Source organism: Cynocephalus volans, chromosome 15 (genome assembly GCF_027409185.1).
Source record: "Cynocephalus volans isolate mCynVol1 chromosome 15, mCynVol1.pri, whole genome shotgun sequence".
Lineage (NCBI taxonomy): Eukaryota > Metazoa > Chordata > Mammalia > Dermoptera > Cynocephalidae > Cynocephalus > Cynocephalus volans.
Window position 1 is genome coordinate 93,466,313 of NC_084474.1, and position 17,476 is coordinate 93,483,788.

The 17,476-nt window shown below is 49.1% G+C and overlaps 1 protein-coding gene across 2 annotated transcripts in view; it reads left to right on the top strand.

The window, feature by feature from the left end:
* The first annotated feature begins 2,266 nt into the window (after positions 1 to 2,266).
* Positions 2,267 to 17,476, top strand: part of DENND3 (DENN domain containing 3) — a 60,926-nt gene continuing 45,716 nt past the window's right edge. For both annotated transcript variants that reach the window (XM_063079903.1, XM_063079904.1), the window contains exons 1-5: positions 2,267 to 2,407; positions 8,897 to 9,176; positions 10,116 to 10,231; positions 12,569 to 12,711; positions 15,619 to 15,730. In XM_063079903.1, coding sequence (XP_062935973.1) covers positions 2,306 to 2,407; positions 8,897 to 9,176; positions 10,116 to 10,231; positions 12,569 to 12,711; positions 15,619 to 15,730 — 753 coding nt within the window. In that variant the 5' untranslated portion in view covers positions 2,267 to 2,305. The remainder of the gene's footprint in view (positions 2,408 to 8,896; positions 9,177 to 10,115; positions 10,232 to 12,568; positions 12,712 to 15,618; positions 15,731 to 17,476) is intronic.

The window sequence follows — 17,476 nt, forward strand, 5'->3', positions numbered from 1 at the left end:
TAGTTATCTCTACCTTGTATGTCTAATTCCATTAGCAGTTTCTCAAGGATGGGGCAAAGCTTTCTGTAGGCACTTTTGAAGTACCTGTGGCATGAGTGATGGGGACTTATTAAAAAGCACAAAGCTAGGAGCCCCTGCGAGGTCACCTGGGCCAATTCTCTGGTTTTACAGATGAGGAAAGAGAGGTCTAGAGAAGGAAAACTGCAAAGCCCCACATGCGGCTGGGGCCTGGGCCCGGACTTCCCACTTCAACCTGGAGCTCCCTTCCTTAAACCATTCCATCTCTCGGAGGAGAAGAGACAGGGGAGACCTGCTCTTGCTTGAGCCCTACTGGGTTCTGAGCTGCCGAGTGTTTACCCCCCTTGAATCCTGACCCGCCTTGCAGGGTTTGAACAAACAGGAAGCCGCAGCTTAGGGCTGTAGAGCTTGCCTGTCAGTCGCACAGCTAACACATTGGAGCCAGGCTCCAGCCCCACTCCTGGCAAGCACAGCTTTTTTCCAGGGACTGTCTCATGCCTCCAACCAGTCCCTGTGAGTCTCTCTCCTGAACACTGGGGATTCCCGGGTGACAGACCCAGGCCCTGCTCTCTGCTGAGGCCCTCAAGACAGAGGACACAGTGGAGAGAGCCAGACGAGTATGTGCAAAATCCGTTCTTTTCAAGTCAGTGACTTTAGCAACTTGTCGCTGCTCACTGATGCGAGCCACCGACGCCAGGCAGCCTGCAAGCCTGGGTGAGAAGGCCTGGGACTTCTCATGACCGTTAGGTTACCTAATTTGTGAAACATGGTCCCGTGAGTCAGGCTGCTCTCAGGGTCTCACCAGGCTCTACCCAGGAAGAAGCGATGCCTAGGGCCAAATCCAGCCCACCCTCCCCCTTTTTATTATGACTTGCTTTGTAGTTATTTTTCCTTTTTGGCTGATGACAGATGTTTGACATTATTATTAAGCATTTCAGATTTTTTTTTTTAAAATAGAATAATCGATTATTGGAACTAGAAAAGTCTCTTTGGAATCATTTCCCCTGGGTTTTATAGATTCCTGTGACAGGGTCCACAGAGGAGAAGGTCAGCTGGGTCGCAGAGCTGGGACTGGGACCCCTCCAAGTTCTGGAGCCAATGACCACACACCACACCGGCCTCACGGACTCACTTACTGTCCCCTTTCTCTGGGCCTGGCCTGGAGCTGGAGGAGACCCACGGTCCACAGGGGATCAGGCCAGGTCTGGAGCTGACCAGGAAAGAGCCCTGCCAGGCCTCAGGCCTCTGCCCCTTCTCAGTCCCCAGCTCCCTGAGCTCCATTCCAGCAGTGGCCACCCCTCCCCATTTCCTGCTGCATTTTAGTCAACCTCTTCCTGGACATGGCCAGCCTTAAGTTAACCGGGCAGAATTATTAACCAGGAACGGATCTTCCCACCCGCTTCCCCACCGGTTTTTACGGCTGTCCACTCCACACCTGGCCAACTCCCCTGTCCTGGCACAGGAGTACTTCCTGGAGGCGGTGGCAAGAGGCGCGCCGGACTTTTATCCCTACACGCTCTCCGGGGAACCCTGGGGACTCACAGAGCTGGTGACCCTTTGTGTCCTGCAGCCCCGGGTCTGAATGACGCCACCTGGGGACCCTGCCCATTCCTTCCTCTGTTCCCCGGGTAGTGGGTGGCCGGCGACGGGGGGGCCACCGGAGGGGAGGCCAAAGCCGCGCACGCGCCGGCACCCGCAGGGCTAGTTCGGAAATGACGACCGCGCGCGGGTCCGGGTCAGTGCCCGCCCTGACGGCTTGTCCCGACAGTTCCAGGCCCCGCCCAGGCCCGCCCTCCCTTCCAGTCCCCGCCCCCGATGAAGTCTCCCCCGGCCCCAGGCCCCGTCCGCACCGGGCCGGCTCAGGATGTCCGCATCTCGCCTCTGCTAGGCCCCGCCCCCGCTGTTCTCAGGCCGCGCCTCTGCTAGACCCCGCCCATGCAGGCCCCGCAGGCCCCGCCCCCGCTGTTCTCAGGCCGCGCCTCTGCTAGACCCCGCCCATGCAGGCCCTGCCCCCGCTGTTCTAAGGCCGCCCCTCCTCTAAGCCCCGCCCCCGCCACGCTCAGACCGCGCCTCTGCTAGGCCCCGCCCACGTCCCCGCTCCGCCACGCTCAGGCCGTGCCTCCGCTAGGCTCCGCCCCAGGCCCCGTCCGGCGGACTGCGCGCCGGGCTGTCGCTGTCGGAGGCAGCGCCGCGGGCTCGGCGGGCGCAGGCGGGGCCGAGGCGCGGCTCGGGGCCGGGCGGCCAGAGGCTCCCGAGCGCGGTGCACCCAGCGGGCCGCGGAGCAGCCATGGCGGAGGGCGCGCCGCAGCACCTGTCGCTGCCCTCTGGGTTGCTGGAGCTGTGCGCGCTGCTGGGCGCCTCCCGGGACAGCCTCCGCGACCTCGAGCAGGTAAGGGGCGGGCGGGGAAACTGAGGCGGAGCGACGGCCGGAGAGCGGGGCCAGGTCCCGGGCGCATCCCGAGTGGGCGCCCCGGTGCCCGGCCGGGGCTGGCGCGGGCTTCCCGACAGCTGTGTCCCGCGCACCCCCCGCCGTGCCACGACGCCTCCCGGCGGGGACCCCGCGCGCCTGCTGGGTGCGGGACAGTGCGCCCCAGGTCAGAGCAGGTACCGTCAGCTTGCGGGTGCCGAGAACAGCAGCGGTTCACCCAGCGGTGCGGAGTGGGGGCTCCGTCCCTCCCTCTCTGTGGGGGTCCCTCGGGGCGGGGCCAGCTGAGTTTGTACCTAGTGATTCTCGTATGCAAAAGCGCTGGCGTCCGTCGGAGGGTTTCTGCGAGGCCTTTGCCTCTCTGGCTCCCCTTGAGGACGCCCCACCCTAGGCTGAGCGACCGCCGCGCGGCACCTCCCGGAGCCCGCGGCCTGGTGGGCCGAGGCCTCGCCGGTCAGCCCCGCCCCTCTGTGATTTCATCCCCTGCACGCAGATTGATTGTCCGCTGAGCAGTGGGTCCTGAACGAGGCACAGAGTAATGAGACATAAGTTTTAGATTTTCTGCATTCACTCGTTTTGCGGGGAAGCCGAGCTGTTTTCCTCACTTGCAGGAAAGCCCCTCCCCCTCCCTTTTCTAAGCACCCCAGCCGCCAAAGTGACAAATTCATATCCCTTCCTCTGGGAAAGTAGCAGTTCTGGAAATTGTCCTTCTTGTGTCGATCCTGCGTTCTCACTTTGTCCTAATTCTGGAACGCTGGCTTTCTTTTGAATCCGTCTGTGGCCCTCTGTTTTCTTGGCCCAGCTTGTCCCTGACACTGTGTCCAAGTCATTTTCCCTAGAGATTTCTCGGCTCTCCTGCCCAGTTATCTGGACAATGCTTTCATCTATTTCCAGGTGACAACACTGAAGGGCAGAGAAAGGCATTGGAGTATGTAAATGGTGCCTGGCTATCCAGGGAAAATGCAGAATGAAGGGCTGAATGGTTCTTACCAAGAAAAGCTGAATATTGCTGAAATCCACCCAGTAATGTCTGTTAATGTCTCTGTACGCAGCCACTTTTGACTTGAGTGCCACGGTTGCTCGGCATGGAAATGATTTCTGCACTACTCTCCCTCCTCTCTTACTCCTCCACCCCTGTGATGTCACTGTGTCCCCTTCGGATCTCTCCTCTGACCCTCATCGATTGATTTGAGTTGTCCTCAAATTTGCCGAATGGCATTGCCTGCTTTTTCTTCTTGTAGGAAATGACCTGGTTTCGGTTGTGGTCTTCTCAGCAGTTGGACCTCTTTGCGTCTCAGGCGATTACAACATATCCTTTGTTGCTCAGTGTGAGACATGTCTTTTGAGAGCAGGATGAATCAACTGGAGTATTTACAGTGGTACTTCCCTGACCTACCCAGGCTGTAACATTTTCTTAGGTCAACTGAGAGCGTGGACCATTTGCTCCTCTACATTTTAGCTTCTACTTTATTCTTAGGGGCTTAGCAAGGGTTGGAGAGAAATATAGTGAAGGATTAGGAAGAACAAGTGTGTTAGGAGATGGATTAAACTTCCTGGAGTGATCCTGCTTTTAAAGTCAACATTAATATTACAATTAACTAAACATAGGATTTTATTTAGTTAGTTTTATTTTTGTAGCAGTTCTATTTTGAATGTCAAAGCCCTTTAAAAATAATTTTTAATTTTTTTTTCTAATCACCATTTCTCTGGTTCAGGCATTCCTATTTGGTGACACATGAAAACAAGCCCAGAGGTATGAGAAATATCTAACTTCATGTGAAGGTAGTGTAGTGCCTAACTTTTTATTTCTTAGACGGGGGTAGTGTTTGTTTTGTTGGAAATGGTGACAGAGAATTCAAGAATACGCATCAATCCCCACAGGAGTTACTGTGATTAGTTACATTTCCTTCTACCCCTTTACTGTAGAGCCATCCCCTGGTCATTGGTTGCTATAGAGACTAGACATAGGGTGTAAAGAGATCCATCATAAATCCATCACAGACTGGTGGAAAGTGCCCAGAGTCCCTTCCATAGTGTAGATCACCAGCATACGTCTTGTGTGCGAAGGTACATTTTTATGGTTTTTAGTGGACAGCATCCTGGCTTTCGGTTTCTAGAACAGTACTGTCCAATGGAACTTCCTGGGTGATGGCGGTCAGTGTTCTTTATCTGTGCCACCCAGTACAGTAGCCACCAGACACACATGGCTACTGAGTGCTTGAAGTGGGACTAGTGCGGCTGAGGAACTGGATTTTAAATTTCATTTAATTTTTATTCACTTAAATTTCAATAGCTACATGTGGCTACTGGCAATTGTGTTGGACAGCACAGTTCTATAGCATTAAAAAAAATCTATTAGTTTTTATTTTATTTCTTTAAAAACAGCCAATCCTATAAGGAAGATTAATGCTGCTATAGAATCTGAGAAATAAGTCTGTGATATAAATAAGTCTGAATTAGGGTGTTGTGGTTTTTAATTTTTAATTAGCTTTTTTTAAAAAATGAAAATGATGGTTATTGGGTAGGGGTTTAATAAATCAGTGTCTGGGACAGAAGAGCAGGAAACACCTGTTAGCTCCCAGCTGAGACTGGCAGAGGGGACAAGAGTCAGTGTCGGTGGAGTGTGGGGGAGTGGAGCTTGTCTTAGCCTGGTGGCAAGGGGCGCAGCATGTATCAGAAAGTAATGTATGAACAAACACTCTTGATCCAGGACTTCCATTTTCAGGAATTTATTCTAGTGGAAAAATTGGACATGTGCAAATATGCATTGGTGAAACTAGCCCTTGTTGCTTTGTACAGAATGATGAAGACTTGAGAGCAACACGAATGTCTCTCAGAAGGGGACTGGGTAAATGTGTTATTGAATTGTCATGTGATGTGGTACTGTTGTCACACTGTGTAATACCACACAGCTGTGAACAGGGAAGTCAGCCACATTGTATAATTAAAACAGATAATGGAACTGTTTAAATAGGTTGATGCATTTATGAAGAAAATGATAAGTTTACATATGCATAAAAAACGCATGGAGGTATCCTGTGCTGTGCAAGTGTGTTACCTGTGAGTCACAGAGCTACTTTCCTGTTATTTCCTTTATTATTTCTCTCTCTCTCTCTCTCTCTCTATATATATATATATATATTTTTTTAAATGAGACTGTATTGCTTATCCAATCAGAAAAGACAACAGGGATTTCCGTTTTGAGAAAAAACAGATGTGTAATGAACTGCCAAGTTTGTTGGATTCTGGGTGCATCATTTTAAATGACTACAGTTAAATAGAGGGAATGAAAGAGTGTTGGCTTTAGTATGATGACCAACAGTCAGTCCAGACTGAGTGTACCTCTAAGACATCACCAAGTGCCAGGAGGATGAATGGAGAAACACATCACCTAAGAGTTGTCTTCTGTGCTAAATACAGGGACAGAGAGGAACACAGTCATGTACCACATAACGATGTTTGGTCAACGACAGATCACATATAGGGCAGTGGTCCTATGAGATTATCATGGAGCTGAAAAATTCCTATTGCCCAGTGATGTCGTAGCCTTTGTAATGTCATAGTGCAATTAATGTTTTTTTATAAATGTAGTGTAGCCTAAGTATACAATGTACCATGTTTACAAAGTCTACAGTAGTGTACAGTCATGTCACACTCACCACTTACTCACTGACTCACCCAGAGCAACTTCCAGTCCCATGAGCTCCATTCATGGTAAGTGCCCTACACAGATGTACCAATTTTCAATGTTTTATACTGTATTTTTACTGTACCTTTTCTATGTTTAGATATGTTTAGATACACAAATTCATTTGTTACAGCTGTGTAACATTGTGTTACAGCTGCCCCCAGTATTCAGTAGAGGAGCATGCTATACAGCTTTGTAGCCTAGGAACAAAACCATACAGCACAGGCGTGTAGTAGGCTGTACTGTCTACGTCTATGTGTGTACACTCTGTGATGGTCACACAATGACGAAATTGCCTGATGCCGCATTTCTCAGAATGTATCCCTGTCGTTAAGTGACACATTACCATACCATACAATCTCCACCTTACCCCACACCCACAATGTGGAAGGTGATATAGATATAGTACCACTGTGTAGGGCAGTGATGCTACAGGAGGCGACGAGCCGGGGGTGGTGGGTCCTGGAAGGAGACGCTCCAGGAGGCGACACTCCAGGGGCAGTGGGTCCTGGAAGGAGACGCTCCAGGAGGCGATGCTCCAGGGACTGTGGGTCCTGGAAGGGGATGCTCCAGGAGGCGATGCTCCAGGGGCAGTGGAGCTCCAATGACCCGAACGGCACCTTCTTTGTTGCAGAGGAGGATGTAAGTGGGAGATGAGGTTTTTCTGAAACTTATAGGAACTTGATTTTTAAAAGTGTAAGCTTAAGGGACCCCTGAGATGCTGCACCCACAGTGTCAGGAGGCAGCTGGGAAGGGTCTGGGACTGGAAAAGGGCCTGTGCTGGGTGTGGGACTCTGGGAGCTGTCCCATGTGAGCTGTGGATGGGACTATGTGCGTGACAAGATGACCCCAGGAAGCTGAAGACTGGGCCGAGGACTCAGGCCTGGGAGTCGCAGCCTGTGGGCAGGAGTGAGAGGAACGCTCAGGGCAGACAGGAAAGAGCAGGGAGGGGGAAGGTAGGGAAGTTTCAGGAAAATGTGTTGCCTAGAGCTAACTCATTTGCTCCTGTGGCTGTAACTTATCTTATCTCAAGAGTTTATTTCCAAGTGTGGTGATGTGTCTCTCAGTCTTTATGGATGTAACTTTTTCCATGAGGAGAGATGGGTATGTTTTCAGAGTTAATTAAATCAGAACTGTCAGAGTTTGATGAGATACTTTTAGAGAAGGTTTCATATAACTGAGGAAATGGACTCCTTTTGTGCATGGTACACAAGAGGTTTTTAATACGTACATACAATATATGGATATTTAATACATACAATAATATGGATTTTTTCGCATGTTTCGTCTTGGTTCCTACTGCTATTAAATTTCTTTTTCCAAGTATAAAGAAGTTGATGACCGAATCTGAATGATATAGCGTGCAAATAATCATATTGAGTTTAGAGTGACGAAAAATGTGCCGTCATATAAATCCTTCATGTGCAAGAGCTCTGCTTTCGGTAGTGCTGGTTCTAACTGAAATGCTGGGTGTTGGCTATTTCTTTTCTGCTACCATTTCTTCTGGTGACAGTGCTGTCCCTCCTAATGCCCTTTCTAAGGTCCCTCAAAGACCCTCGATTACCCACCCCCACGCCGGCCACCTCCTGTCTTCCCAGATCTTGAACACCTGAGTCTCCCGCCTCGGCCTTTGCTGTTGAGCGGGACTCCGGCCACTCTTCCTCCCCTGGACTGCGCTTTGTCCAGAAAGCCCCGCAGTCGGCCTGGCAGCGGCCTTTGTCTCCTCCTAACTCTGCAGAAAGCGCTGTCCTAGGCACCACAGTGAGGGACAGGAGAGTCGGACACTACAGCCCATGTTCTTTGTTTCATTTAGAGGAAGAATGGAAAGAGAAAAGGTAAAAAAAAAAATCTTGTACCGAGTTAAGGTTCAGAAGAATCCAGGCTACACGCCCCCCTCTTATTGATTCCAAAGAACCATTTGGCCAGTCAAGGAAGGCTGTGCCTCTTCTCTCTGTACCTGCCTGTGTGCTCTCTTGCAGCTCTGCCATCTTCCCAGCTGAGCGGGGACTAGAAATCCCGTGAGTGGTGGCCCAGCTGGCGTGATAGGCACAGCATTGGTAAAAACGTGTTTGTACAGGGTTTGACAACATGCAGCGTCCTTCGCCTGTCTGCCCTCCCACCCGTGAGGGCACCTCCCGACTGGGCTGAGCCCTCGATCTACATTGTCCCCCTCATTCCCTGGACTCACCCCTGGAGAGGGAAGCTCAGGGGGCGAGGTAGGGCTGCCGGTAGCTAAGACAGGGCCAGGACTTGAACCCGGGTCTGCTGATCACAGCGCCTGGCTCCAGACTGCGGCCCTTCATGCTGCCAGAGGCGGGCTGTTGCTGTGCATGTTCTGCGGCTGAAGAGCCAGGCCCCAAGAATTACAGAGTTTGCTCAAGTGAAACTTCCGAGGCAGCCCTTACTGTCCTGAGCCTTGGGTAGGAAAAGCCACTCATGCCGACACCTTTAAACCACAGCTTTAAAACCGACACCTTTAAAACCGCTTGCGTTTGTGGGTGTGGAGGTCAGACAGAAATACTGAATGCTGGGCTGGCTCCATGTCTCACCGGGGAGAGTGCAGCGCTGGTAGTGCCAACGCTGCGGGTTCAGATCCTATATGGGGATGGCCGGTTAGCTCACTGGCTGAACGTGGTGCAGATCACACTGTGCCGAGGGTTGCGATCCCCTTACCGGTCCAAAAAAATACTGAATGCTTAGACAGAAAGGACATCCTAGAGCAAGGCTGGCACTATTGCAGTAACTCTTATTTTTGCTTTTTTTAGGTTGCCCAGAAAAAAGGAGTCAAAAATCCTTCTTCTCTTGATCCAGAGGTTTTGTCCGTTTTCGTACCTCCTTTTATCAGTAAAGAGGACAGTCAGGTGGCCAGTGCGAACTGTGCTACCCTAGGTAAAACCAGAAGACGCTCCTTCAGAAAGAAGAGAGAGAAACCCAAAACCGAGCCATGGAAGGGCCTCGTGGGGGACCCCCGAGCGCCAGAGCCTGAAGACGTGAGCATCCCAGGCGGCGTGGACCTCCTCGCGCTGCCACAGCTGTGCTTCCCGGGTACGGTGCACGCAGTAGGAAGACCCTGGTGGCCTGGCGCTTGTTGGCCGTACGGGGGGTCTGTTTCCAGAAATCCATGCACTAAGGAAAGTGGAGCGAGCCCCCTCACCATCTCGTGTCAGATCATGGGATTTAGTTTTCTTAGTCTTGGGAATTTTAAAGCTAAAAGGAAGTTTAAATCATTTAGGGCTGTCTCCGGTTTTTTGGGAAACTGAGTCTGAGAAAAGAGACTGTTTACGTAGCTAGGTAGCACCGATTGTTACGGTGTTTTCACTTTGACTTAGAACGAAGTCTTAAAGCAGTTGGCAGATGGGTTAAAAATACACCCAGTTGGTCTGCAGAGGGTCCACCCCTAGCATGTGCCTGGGCCTCCCCCGCCCCTGTTTTCTGTTTCTCTGGAACAAGAAGCTCAGTGTAATCCCGAAGCTTGCCAGTTGCAGTTAACCAGCAAGCATGTGTGTCCGGGCTTCATTTTCTCGCTGATCCTAAGAAATGTTAAAATGGCTGATGTCCAAGTCCTTGGACTATCTCGTAGTTCCCAGGGACGACTTGGTGCTGTTTCCTGGCCACAGGGATTATACGTGGGGACAGATGCGGGGCAGGCAGCTGTGCTCAGGAGGCACCCCGCCACCTCCAGGCGTGCTCTGAATGTTTGCCTGAGGCTCTGAGTGTCTGCGCTGTCCACACGGTCATCCCCTGCATTCTTCAGAACACAAAGGGATTGTAAAGAAATTGCAGCCTGGGAGAGGGGCTCAGGGAGGTCCAGCGGCCAGGAACATGATTTGAAGGATGAACACATCTTGGATGTCAAAGTTGATCTTTGGAGATGGGCGTGCTCTGTAGGCTGTCGAAAAAATTGGTTTGTGGATAGCCCAGGCCTTCCTTAACACGGATGCCACGTGGCTGGAATGAGACTCTTCTTTCCTTTTCTGCCTGCAGGGGGCGTGTGCGTGGCCTCTGAACCAAGGGAGGACTATGTCCATTTCCTGGTGCTGACCGACGTCTGCGGGAACAGAACCTATGGCGTGGTGGCCCAGTACTATCGACCCCTGCACGTAGGTGATCCTCGGTACTTCCCTCTGAAATTGCATATAGATGTTTTTTTATTGGGGTAAAATACACATAACATTCACCACTGTAGCCACTTTAAAGTGTGCAATTCAGTGACATGAAGTACATCACAGTGTGTGTAACCACCACCGCTGTCTAGTTCCAGAGCATTTTATCACCCCCCAAACCTGTACCCATTAAGCCTTCACTCCCACCTCCCTCCCTGAGCCCCTGGCAATCGCTAATCCGCGTTCTGCCTCTGCAGGCTTGGCTACTCTGGGTCTTTCATATGAATGGAGTCACACACTAGGTGGCCTTGTGTGTCTGGCTTCTTTCACTGAGCATGATGTTTTGGAGGCTCATCCTCCTTGTGGCATGTGTGAGAACTTCATTCCCTCTTATGGCTGCATAATATTCCAGTGTTTGGGTGGGCCAAGTCTTATTTATCCATTTACCCATCGATGGACATGCGGGTTGCTCCCACCTTCTGTTTGCTGTGCAAGGTACTTGGATTTAGATTTTGCTGGCACGTTTCATTCATCACACATTTTGGGAGTGTTGTCTGGACACAGCCGCTGTGTGTGAAGCAGCTGGCCTTTGAGGAGCTTGTAGGGAAACAGTGTACCTGCAGGTACAGCGTGATCAGCCTCAGGCTTCCAGAGGGTTTCCAGAAGCAGAGTGAGCTGTTGGCCTTTGTTGTGGTGTCCTGGAGCCTTCTCACGGGAAGCCAGTGAGCTCCTCCCTGCAGTAGAAGGAAGAGGCTTCCCTGGATTCTGCCCTCAGAGACTGGAGTCGTCTTTCTCTTTCTTGGTAGGATTATGCTTACCTCATACTTGAACCTTACCTGAGTGTTGGGAGGCATAAGACAGAATCAAATGGGTTCTGTCCCTGTCTTCTCATGGGGTAGCACAGACAGGCCCAAATGTCCTTGCACAGCTTTGTATTTCTGGAATAGATCCTCTTATGTGAGGTGCCCAGATCACAACCGGGAGGTCATTTGTCAAGTGGTGCATGCAGAGGTTACGGGCCACCCCTGACTATGGCCAACCTGGGGAGTGTTGGGCCAGCGCTGCCTGGCCTGCCTTCCTGGGTGATGAGGGGGCACGAGAGGAAGGTGGATCTCCTGCCCCCACACCTAGCCAGTGTTCCAGGCAGGGAGGGATCCACAAGTGCTGGATCATTCAGAAAAGCACTTGGGAGTTCATCTGTGAAACAACAGTTATAAGGAGAGACGCTTGTCCGAGGTGTGCATGGCTCCCTCTCCTGCTCTCCAGTGACTGTGTAGTTTTGGGGGTGTTCTTACTCCCTTCCTTCACCACGTATCCAGTGGTTGCTGTATCTGTTATTCTAACCCTGACCCTCTCCTTTACTCAACTCTCTCTTGCCCCAGATGCTCGGTGATTTGAGGGTAGGAGCTATGTTGTGTCCCAGCAACTCCAGCTCCTCCTGGGCTGCAGTAACAGAAGTGGTAGCGGTTCAGCACCAGGCATGACCCTAAGTGCTTTGCATGTAGTAATTCACTGGATCCTTACCACAGGGGACAAAGTTGGGAACTATTAGTATCATCCCCATTTTACAGATGAGGAGATGGTGGCACAGGGAGGTTAAGTGACTTGCCTAAGGTCACAGAGCAACCAGGTTTGAACTGAGCAGGACTTGACTCTAGAGCAGTGGACGTCCATTAAATGTTGCTGGATAGACAAATGATGTAGCTGACTGTTTCCTGGAAAGTACTTCAAATTCAAAAAATCCCCAAACTGAAGCTATCATCATGCTCCTTCATCCCTACAAAAAACCCCAAACAAACAACCCTCCCCTAGGGCCCAGTTTGTGAGCCCCAAATATTGTGCCACTTGGAAGTCCTGCAGCAAGCTGTGCCTTCTAGAACGCTGTGGCTGGTTGTTTCTCTGGCTGAGACCCCTGCCTCCCTCACAGGCTGAGACTCCTTCTGCTCAGTCCTGCTGTCTGTGATGCCTGCTGGCTCCTGGGCATGTGCAAATGCTGCTTCCTGCTGTGGCCACTGTGTTTCCCTCTGTAAGAAAGAGCCCCATTGTGTCTGTCACGTATCTCCCTGTGTATTAATTGTACCTTCCTCCTCAGCCGAGGCTGTTAACTTCTCCAGGGCAGGGCTGCATCTTATCACTTTTGTAACTGCAGCACCCCACCTGGTGCAAGCATCGAATAGGAAGGCTGCTGCTGGCTGGATGCAGCCGGGCTTGTTGGCAGCAAGGACTATCCAGCATCTGCAGACTTGTTTCCCTATTGAAATGCTGACACTATTGGAAATGGATGCTGGAATTGCCAGGCTGGGGGGTGACGATGTCGTTTTGCTTTTTATCTAGGATGAGTACTGTTTCTACAATGGCAAAGCACACTGGGAGTCGTCCTGGCCAACTGTGAGCACTGCTGGCGTCTTCGTGCCCTTTGCAGTGTGCGTGGTCTCCAGGTTCCCCTATTACAACTCCCTCAAGGACTGCCTCTCCTGGTGAGCCACTGGGGCTGTGTTCTCTGCGACAGTGAAGCCGTCGTGTAAAATTGTGATTGGTGGGCACGAGGCAGGTCTGGCACCCCCGCCTCTTCTGTAAATGACGATGTGTGGAAACGGTATTGTAAAGCCAAGCTGTGTCTGCTTTTCCTGGTGTGAAAAGGAAGATGAAGCCAGCCTGCTGGAGGCAAAGTTAATAGAGAGGGTTTTATTTTTGTTTGGATTTGAAAAAGAGACACAGATCAGGAAAAGCTCTTTTCCTAGCTACCTGGGGAAATCGGGAGGCTGCTGTCTGAGGAGTTTTATTGACATTTTAACAAATTACCTTTTTTGGGTAGACTCTGTAAATGTCAGACTGTGATACTGAGTGGAACACCTGGAGATGTCAAGCATTTTTGAAAAGCCAGGAACGCACCGTGTAGAAGCTGGGGGATCCTGTTATCAGAGGGTGTCATCGTGACGTTGGAGGCTTCGGCCCCGAGGTCAGAGGCAGTCCAGTCCCAGTGGGCACACGTCTGGAGCTGTTTTCTTTTGAGCGTCACGTAGTTACAGTCCTAGACTTTGAGGAAAAGGCAGTTAACGGAGGTTCCCCTTTGTGTCGTGATACTGAAGAAGATTGTTGGGCAAGTCACTGAGTTGACGGCTCTTTTATGGGTTTCTTGTAAAAGACAGTCATTTTAGACCTTACTTCTTTATAATGGGATGATCCCTTCAGCATGTTGGGAGAGAAGGAGTCTTACTGTTTGAATGAAGGACGTTCGTAGTTCAAATTCCAGCACTTTAATGATTGACTTTTAAAAGTATAGCTGGTATCTGGACACAGTTTGAGTCTAGCCTACATTTTATTGCCATAGACATAAATATCTTTGTAGATCAAAGCCCCACTTCGGTCTAGTCCATCAGCGAGGGAATTGGGCACGTGCACGTGGATGGAGCGTACGCCTGCCAGCAACCAGGACATGACAATGATAAGTTAGGACCTCTGTGTTTATTAGCCGATACTCATTACTTGAGGGTAAATGCTCTTTAACGAATCTCTCCGATTCCCTCTTCCGTAAAAAGGGGAAGGTCATTTCCACCCTTCATTAAACGAAAGGGGTAGGCGAGAGCCAGATGGTGTCGGCCCTGAGAAGACAGGCGGAAAGGTCATGTTTTGCACCTTCCTGGTCTTCGTTCTATGCGTTTATTCAGACTTGACCTTTTATAGTGTGATTGGCAGCCAGTATCTTCCTGCTAACAATGAAAGCAAACATATATTTAAGTTGAAAAAAGTGTTCATTTTCATGCTTCTTGAGTTTTTCTCTTTTTCAGGCCTCTTTGCTACATGCTCAGAACTAGAAAATATAGCTAGAGAGAAGCAAATGACAGAAATTCAAAATGCAGCATGTCAACATGAATTTATGTTTTTAAAAAATCTGTTCTGGGCCGACCCCGTGGCGCACTCGGGAGAGTGCGGCGCTGGGAGCGCAGCGACGCTCCCGCCGCGGGTTCGGATCCTATATAGGAATGGCCGGTGCACTCACTGGCTGAGTGCCGGTCACGAAAAAAGACAAAAAAAAAAAAAAAAAAAAAAAAAATCTGTTCTGCTAGAATGATAATATGCAAGATATGCCCCCATGTGGACAAAAATTAGAAGAGAATATATTTAGTTGTGTTTGGGGAATTAGATTATGGGTAGTATTTTTTTCTTTTAAAATTTTACCTTAATGCTATTATATTTTTACAACAAATACAAATACGGAGGAATTTTGAATTATCTCCAAATCCTGACATTGGTTCCATGAAAATTATTATTAAATTATTATTTGTTACTTATAGTAAAAATATAAGTGCTTTGAGCTGTGGTCATCTTGTGCCACTGTGGGTGGGACTGTCCGAGTGCATCATGAGAGGAAGGAAAGGTGATGGTGTCTGGGGTGGCCTGTCGCTGCCTGACCAGGTGGGACCCCGGCAGGCACTCTCCTGGTACTGTGGCCACCTCTGGACACATGCTCAGTGGTGACCTCCACCCTGGTTCCCCAACCGGCCCAGTCTCCTTTCCAGTCAGACCATTGCCGTCTCTGACCAAGGGGCCAGCCCACGGCCTGGCACCTCGTACATCCTCAAAAATATTTGTCCAATGAACAAATAAGGCAAATAGGGGAACAGGTGAGTTTGTCTATTAGAACATACATTAGGCTGTTTTTATAGTTTTTAGAAAATAGTTTCTCTAGAATCTATCCATTTTATGTACGTGTATCCTTTAATCTATACTATCACATGAAAAGTTCCAAAATGAACTTTACCGAGGCGTAACAGACATAATACAATAAAACCCACCCATTTCGAGCGTACAGTTGGATGAGTTTTGATAAATGTACACATCTGTGTAACCACTGCCACAATGAAGGTTTAGAACATTTTCACTCCCAAAGTTCCCTCACACCCCTTTATGGTCAATTCCTGGTCCCTCTGCCCCCAGACAACCATGTATCTGTCGTATTTTTAAATCCTATACTTAAAAAGTCAGAATGCATTTTGGAAACAAACTTTCTCAAGCACTTTCTTCTAGGTGTTTTTTTTTTTTTTAAATTCCTTACTGAAGTGTAACACACACACAGAAAAATACACAAATTCCGGTGATTTTTTTCACAAATTGAAATGTACCCAGCACCCAGATCAAGAAACAGAACATGGCCAGGCCTCTCCCTGCAAAAAGCCCAACTTCCTTTGTGCTCCCCACACTCCTCCTCCCGGGGTAGCCACCCTCCTGTAGTCTAACACCTAGATTGTCCCAGTTTTGGTGAAAAGTCCTAAAACTGCTGATTAGGACCCTGAAGAAGATTTCAGCTTGATTAGAAATGCCAAGGATGACAGTTGGATTCTCATTTTTATTTTGTGATTTGATTTTTGTTTTTTTAATTTCAGTTTATTGACTCATCTGAAGTTCTGTAAAGATTTTGAAGTTGACAATCATATAAAAGATTTTGCCGCAAAACTATCCTTGATACCTAGTCCACCGCCTGGACCGCTGCATTTGGTAAATCAAATCTGGAATTATATTATGTTTTTTCTTTGTGAATAGTAAAAGTAACATGTTGAAGATGTTTAATGTTTTCAACGGTTTAAGTTCTAGCTGTGTGTAAATTATGCTCTTCAAGGTCCTTACAGAGCATTTTATACACTATTTCTAAACGTAAAAAGTTAAATATTTAGGCTTGAGTTTTGCTGAATGGCTCAAGTTAAACAAAGCTAGTGATAGGCAAGGGCCCCTTTAGTAGTTAGCATGTTAGTTCACTTCTTGCAATGCAGAAAATATATAGAAACCCCAATCCTTTAGTCTAAGAATTACCTAAATTACAAATTTCCCTTTTATTTGTCTTGAATATTGGGTATTGTATGTCATTTGTTAATGTTTCCTCCTATACAGTGTGATTAAGGAAAAGTAACTGGTCTTATATTTTTTATTTTTCTGAGAAGTGCCACGGTGCTATTTACTTGATAGACAAACATTTCCCAAAGTGGGTTTTATTCTGAGATACTCTTGGCTATTTCATGACACAAGAGTTTCAGGGTTAAATAAAGTTGGAGAGAGACCGACCACATTCCCCTTTTGTTGAATAATGGTCAGGCTGCTAAGCTATGTGAAGAAACCTGTTGGACTCAGAATCTTCCAAACCGACTTAACCGTGCGTAGGATGCTTCCTTTTTTTAACAGACACCTATTAAACATCTTGAGATGTTTAGTAAATGTCGAGTCAATTTTACTTTATTAATCCCTTCTGGAAGATTATACATACAAAGCTTGGTCCTCTACATTTTTTAAATTATTAACAACTGACAAATAAGTTTTGCTTGTCAGGAGACATGCGATCATGAACTTAAAATGTGTGTTTTTAATATTAGTCCAAACCCGGCAGTTTGCTGGGTGGAAACTCTTGTCAATGTATTGCAGTCTAGAGACAGAGCAGGCTGCCTGTCTACCTCGGCTCTGCTCCCAGAAACTTTGGCAGGGAACATTTATTGGATACTTGTTTTATGCAAAGCCTTCATCTTTATTACATGGTTAATTGTATTTTCTTGTTGACTGTATGTGCAGTGAAATTGTCAAAGTTTTTGTTGTTGTTCTATAAACTCAACAAGTATTCACTGAGAACCTGCTAGACCGAGTTCAGAACAGCTTCGGGGTCAGCTGTGACTTACTGTGCCTGCCTTGGAACATATGGCCTCACAGCTGTGTCCTGTCTCTTGGGCTGTTGGCTTAATTACCACTTGGGTCCTCCACTGCAGTCGCCCCCAGCGAGAAAGTTTCCCAAGGGTCGTGCTCGACTCTACCCTCATGTTCAGTCTGTTGCACCTGCTTGGCCCACCCTTAAACTTATTTCCAGTTTGCTTGTTTCCCTGGTGCCACCCCATCCTGGGCCACCAGCTTCTCCCACTGGCATGACTTGGAGACCACTGGTCTGTCCACTTCCATTCATGCCCTTCAGTTCACCCTCTGCACCGTGGCTGCAGAGATCATTACAGTGCAGAAACTGGGCTCCACCCTTCCATTTAATACCCCACAGTGGCTTCTCACCGTGGGCCTTCACTCAGCCCTGCGTCCCTGGGCCCTGTCTCCCTGTCCAGCTCTATTTCGTGCCACTCACCCACCTGCTCATGGGCTCGGCTTCACTGGGCCCCATCCGGTGCCAGAAGGTGCTGCCACAGGGCTCTTGCCCATGCTGTTCCCGGAGATGCCGTTCCCTCCAGTTCCTTGGCCAGCTCCTGCTCAGCTCCCAGCCAT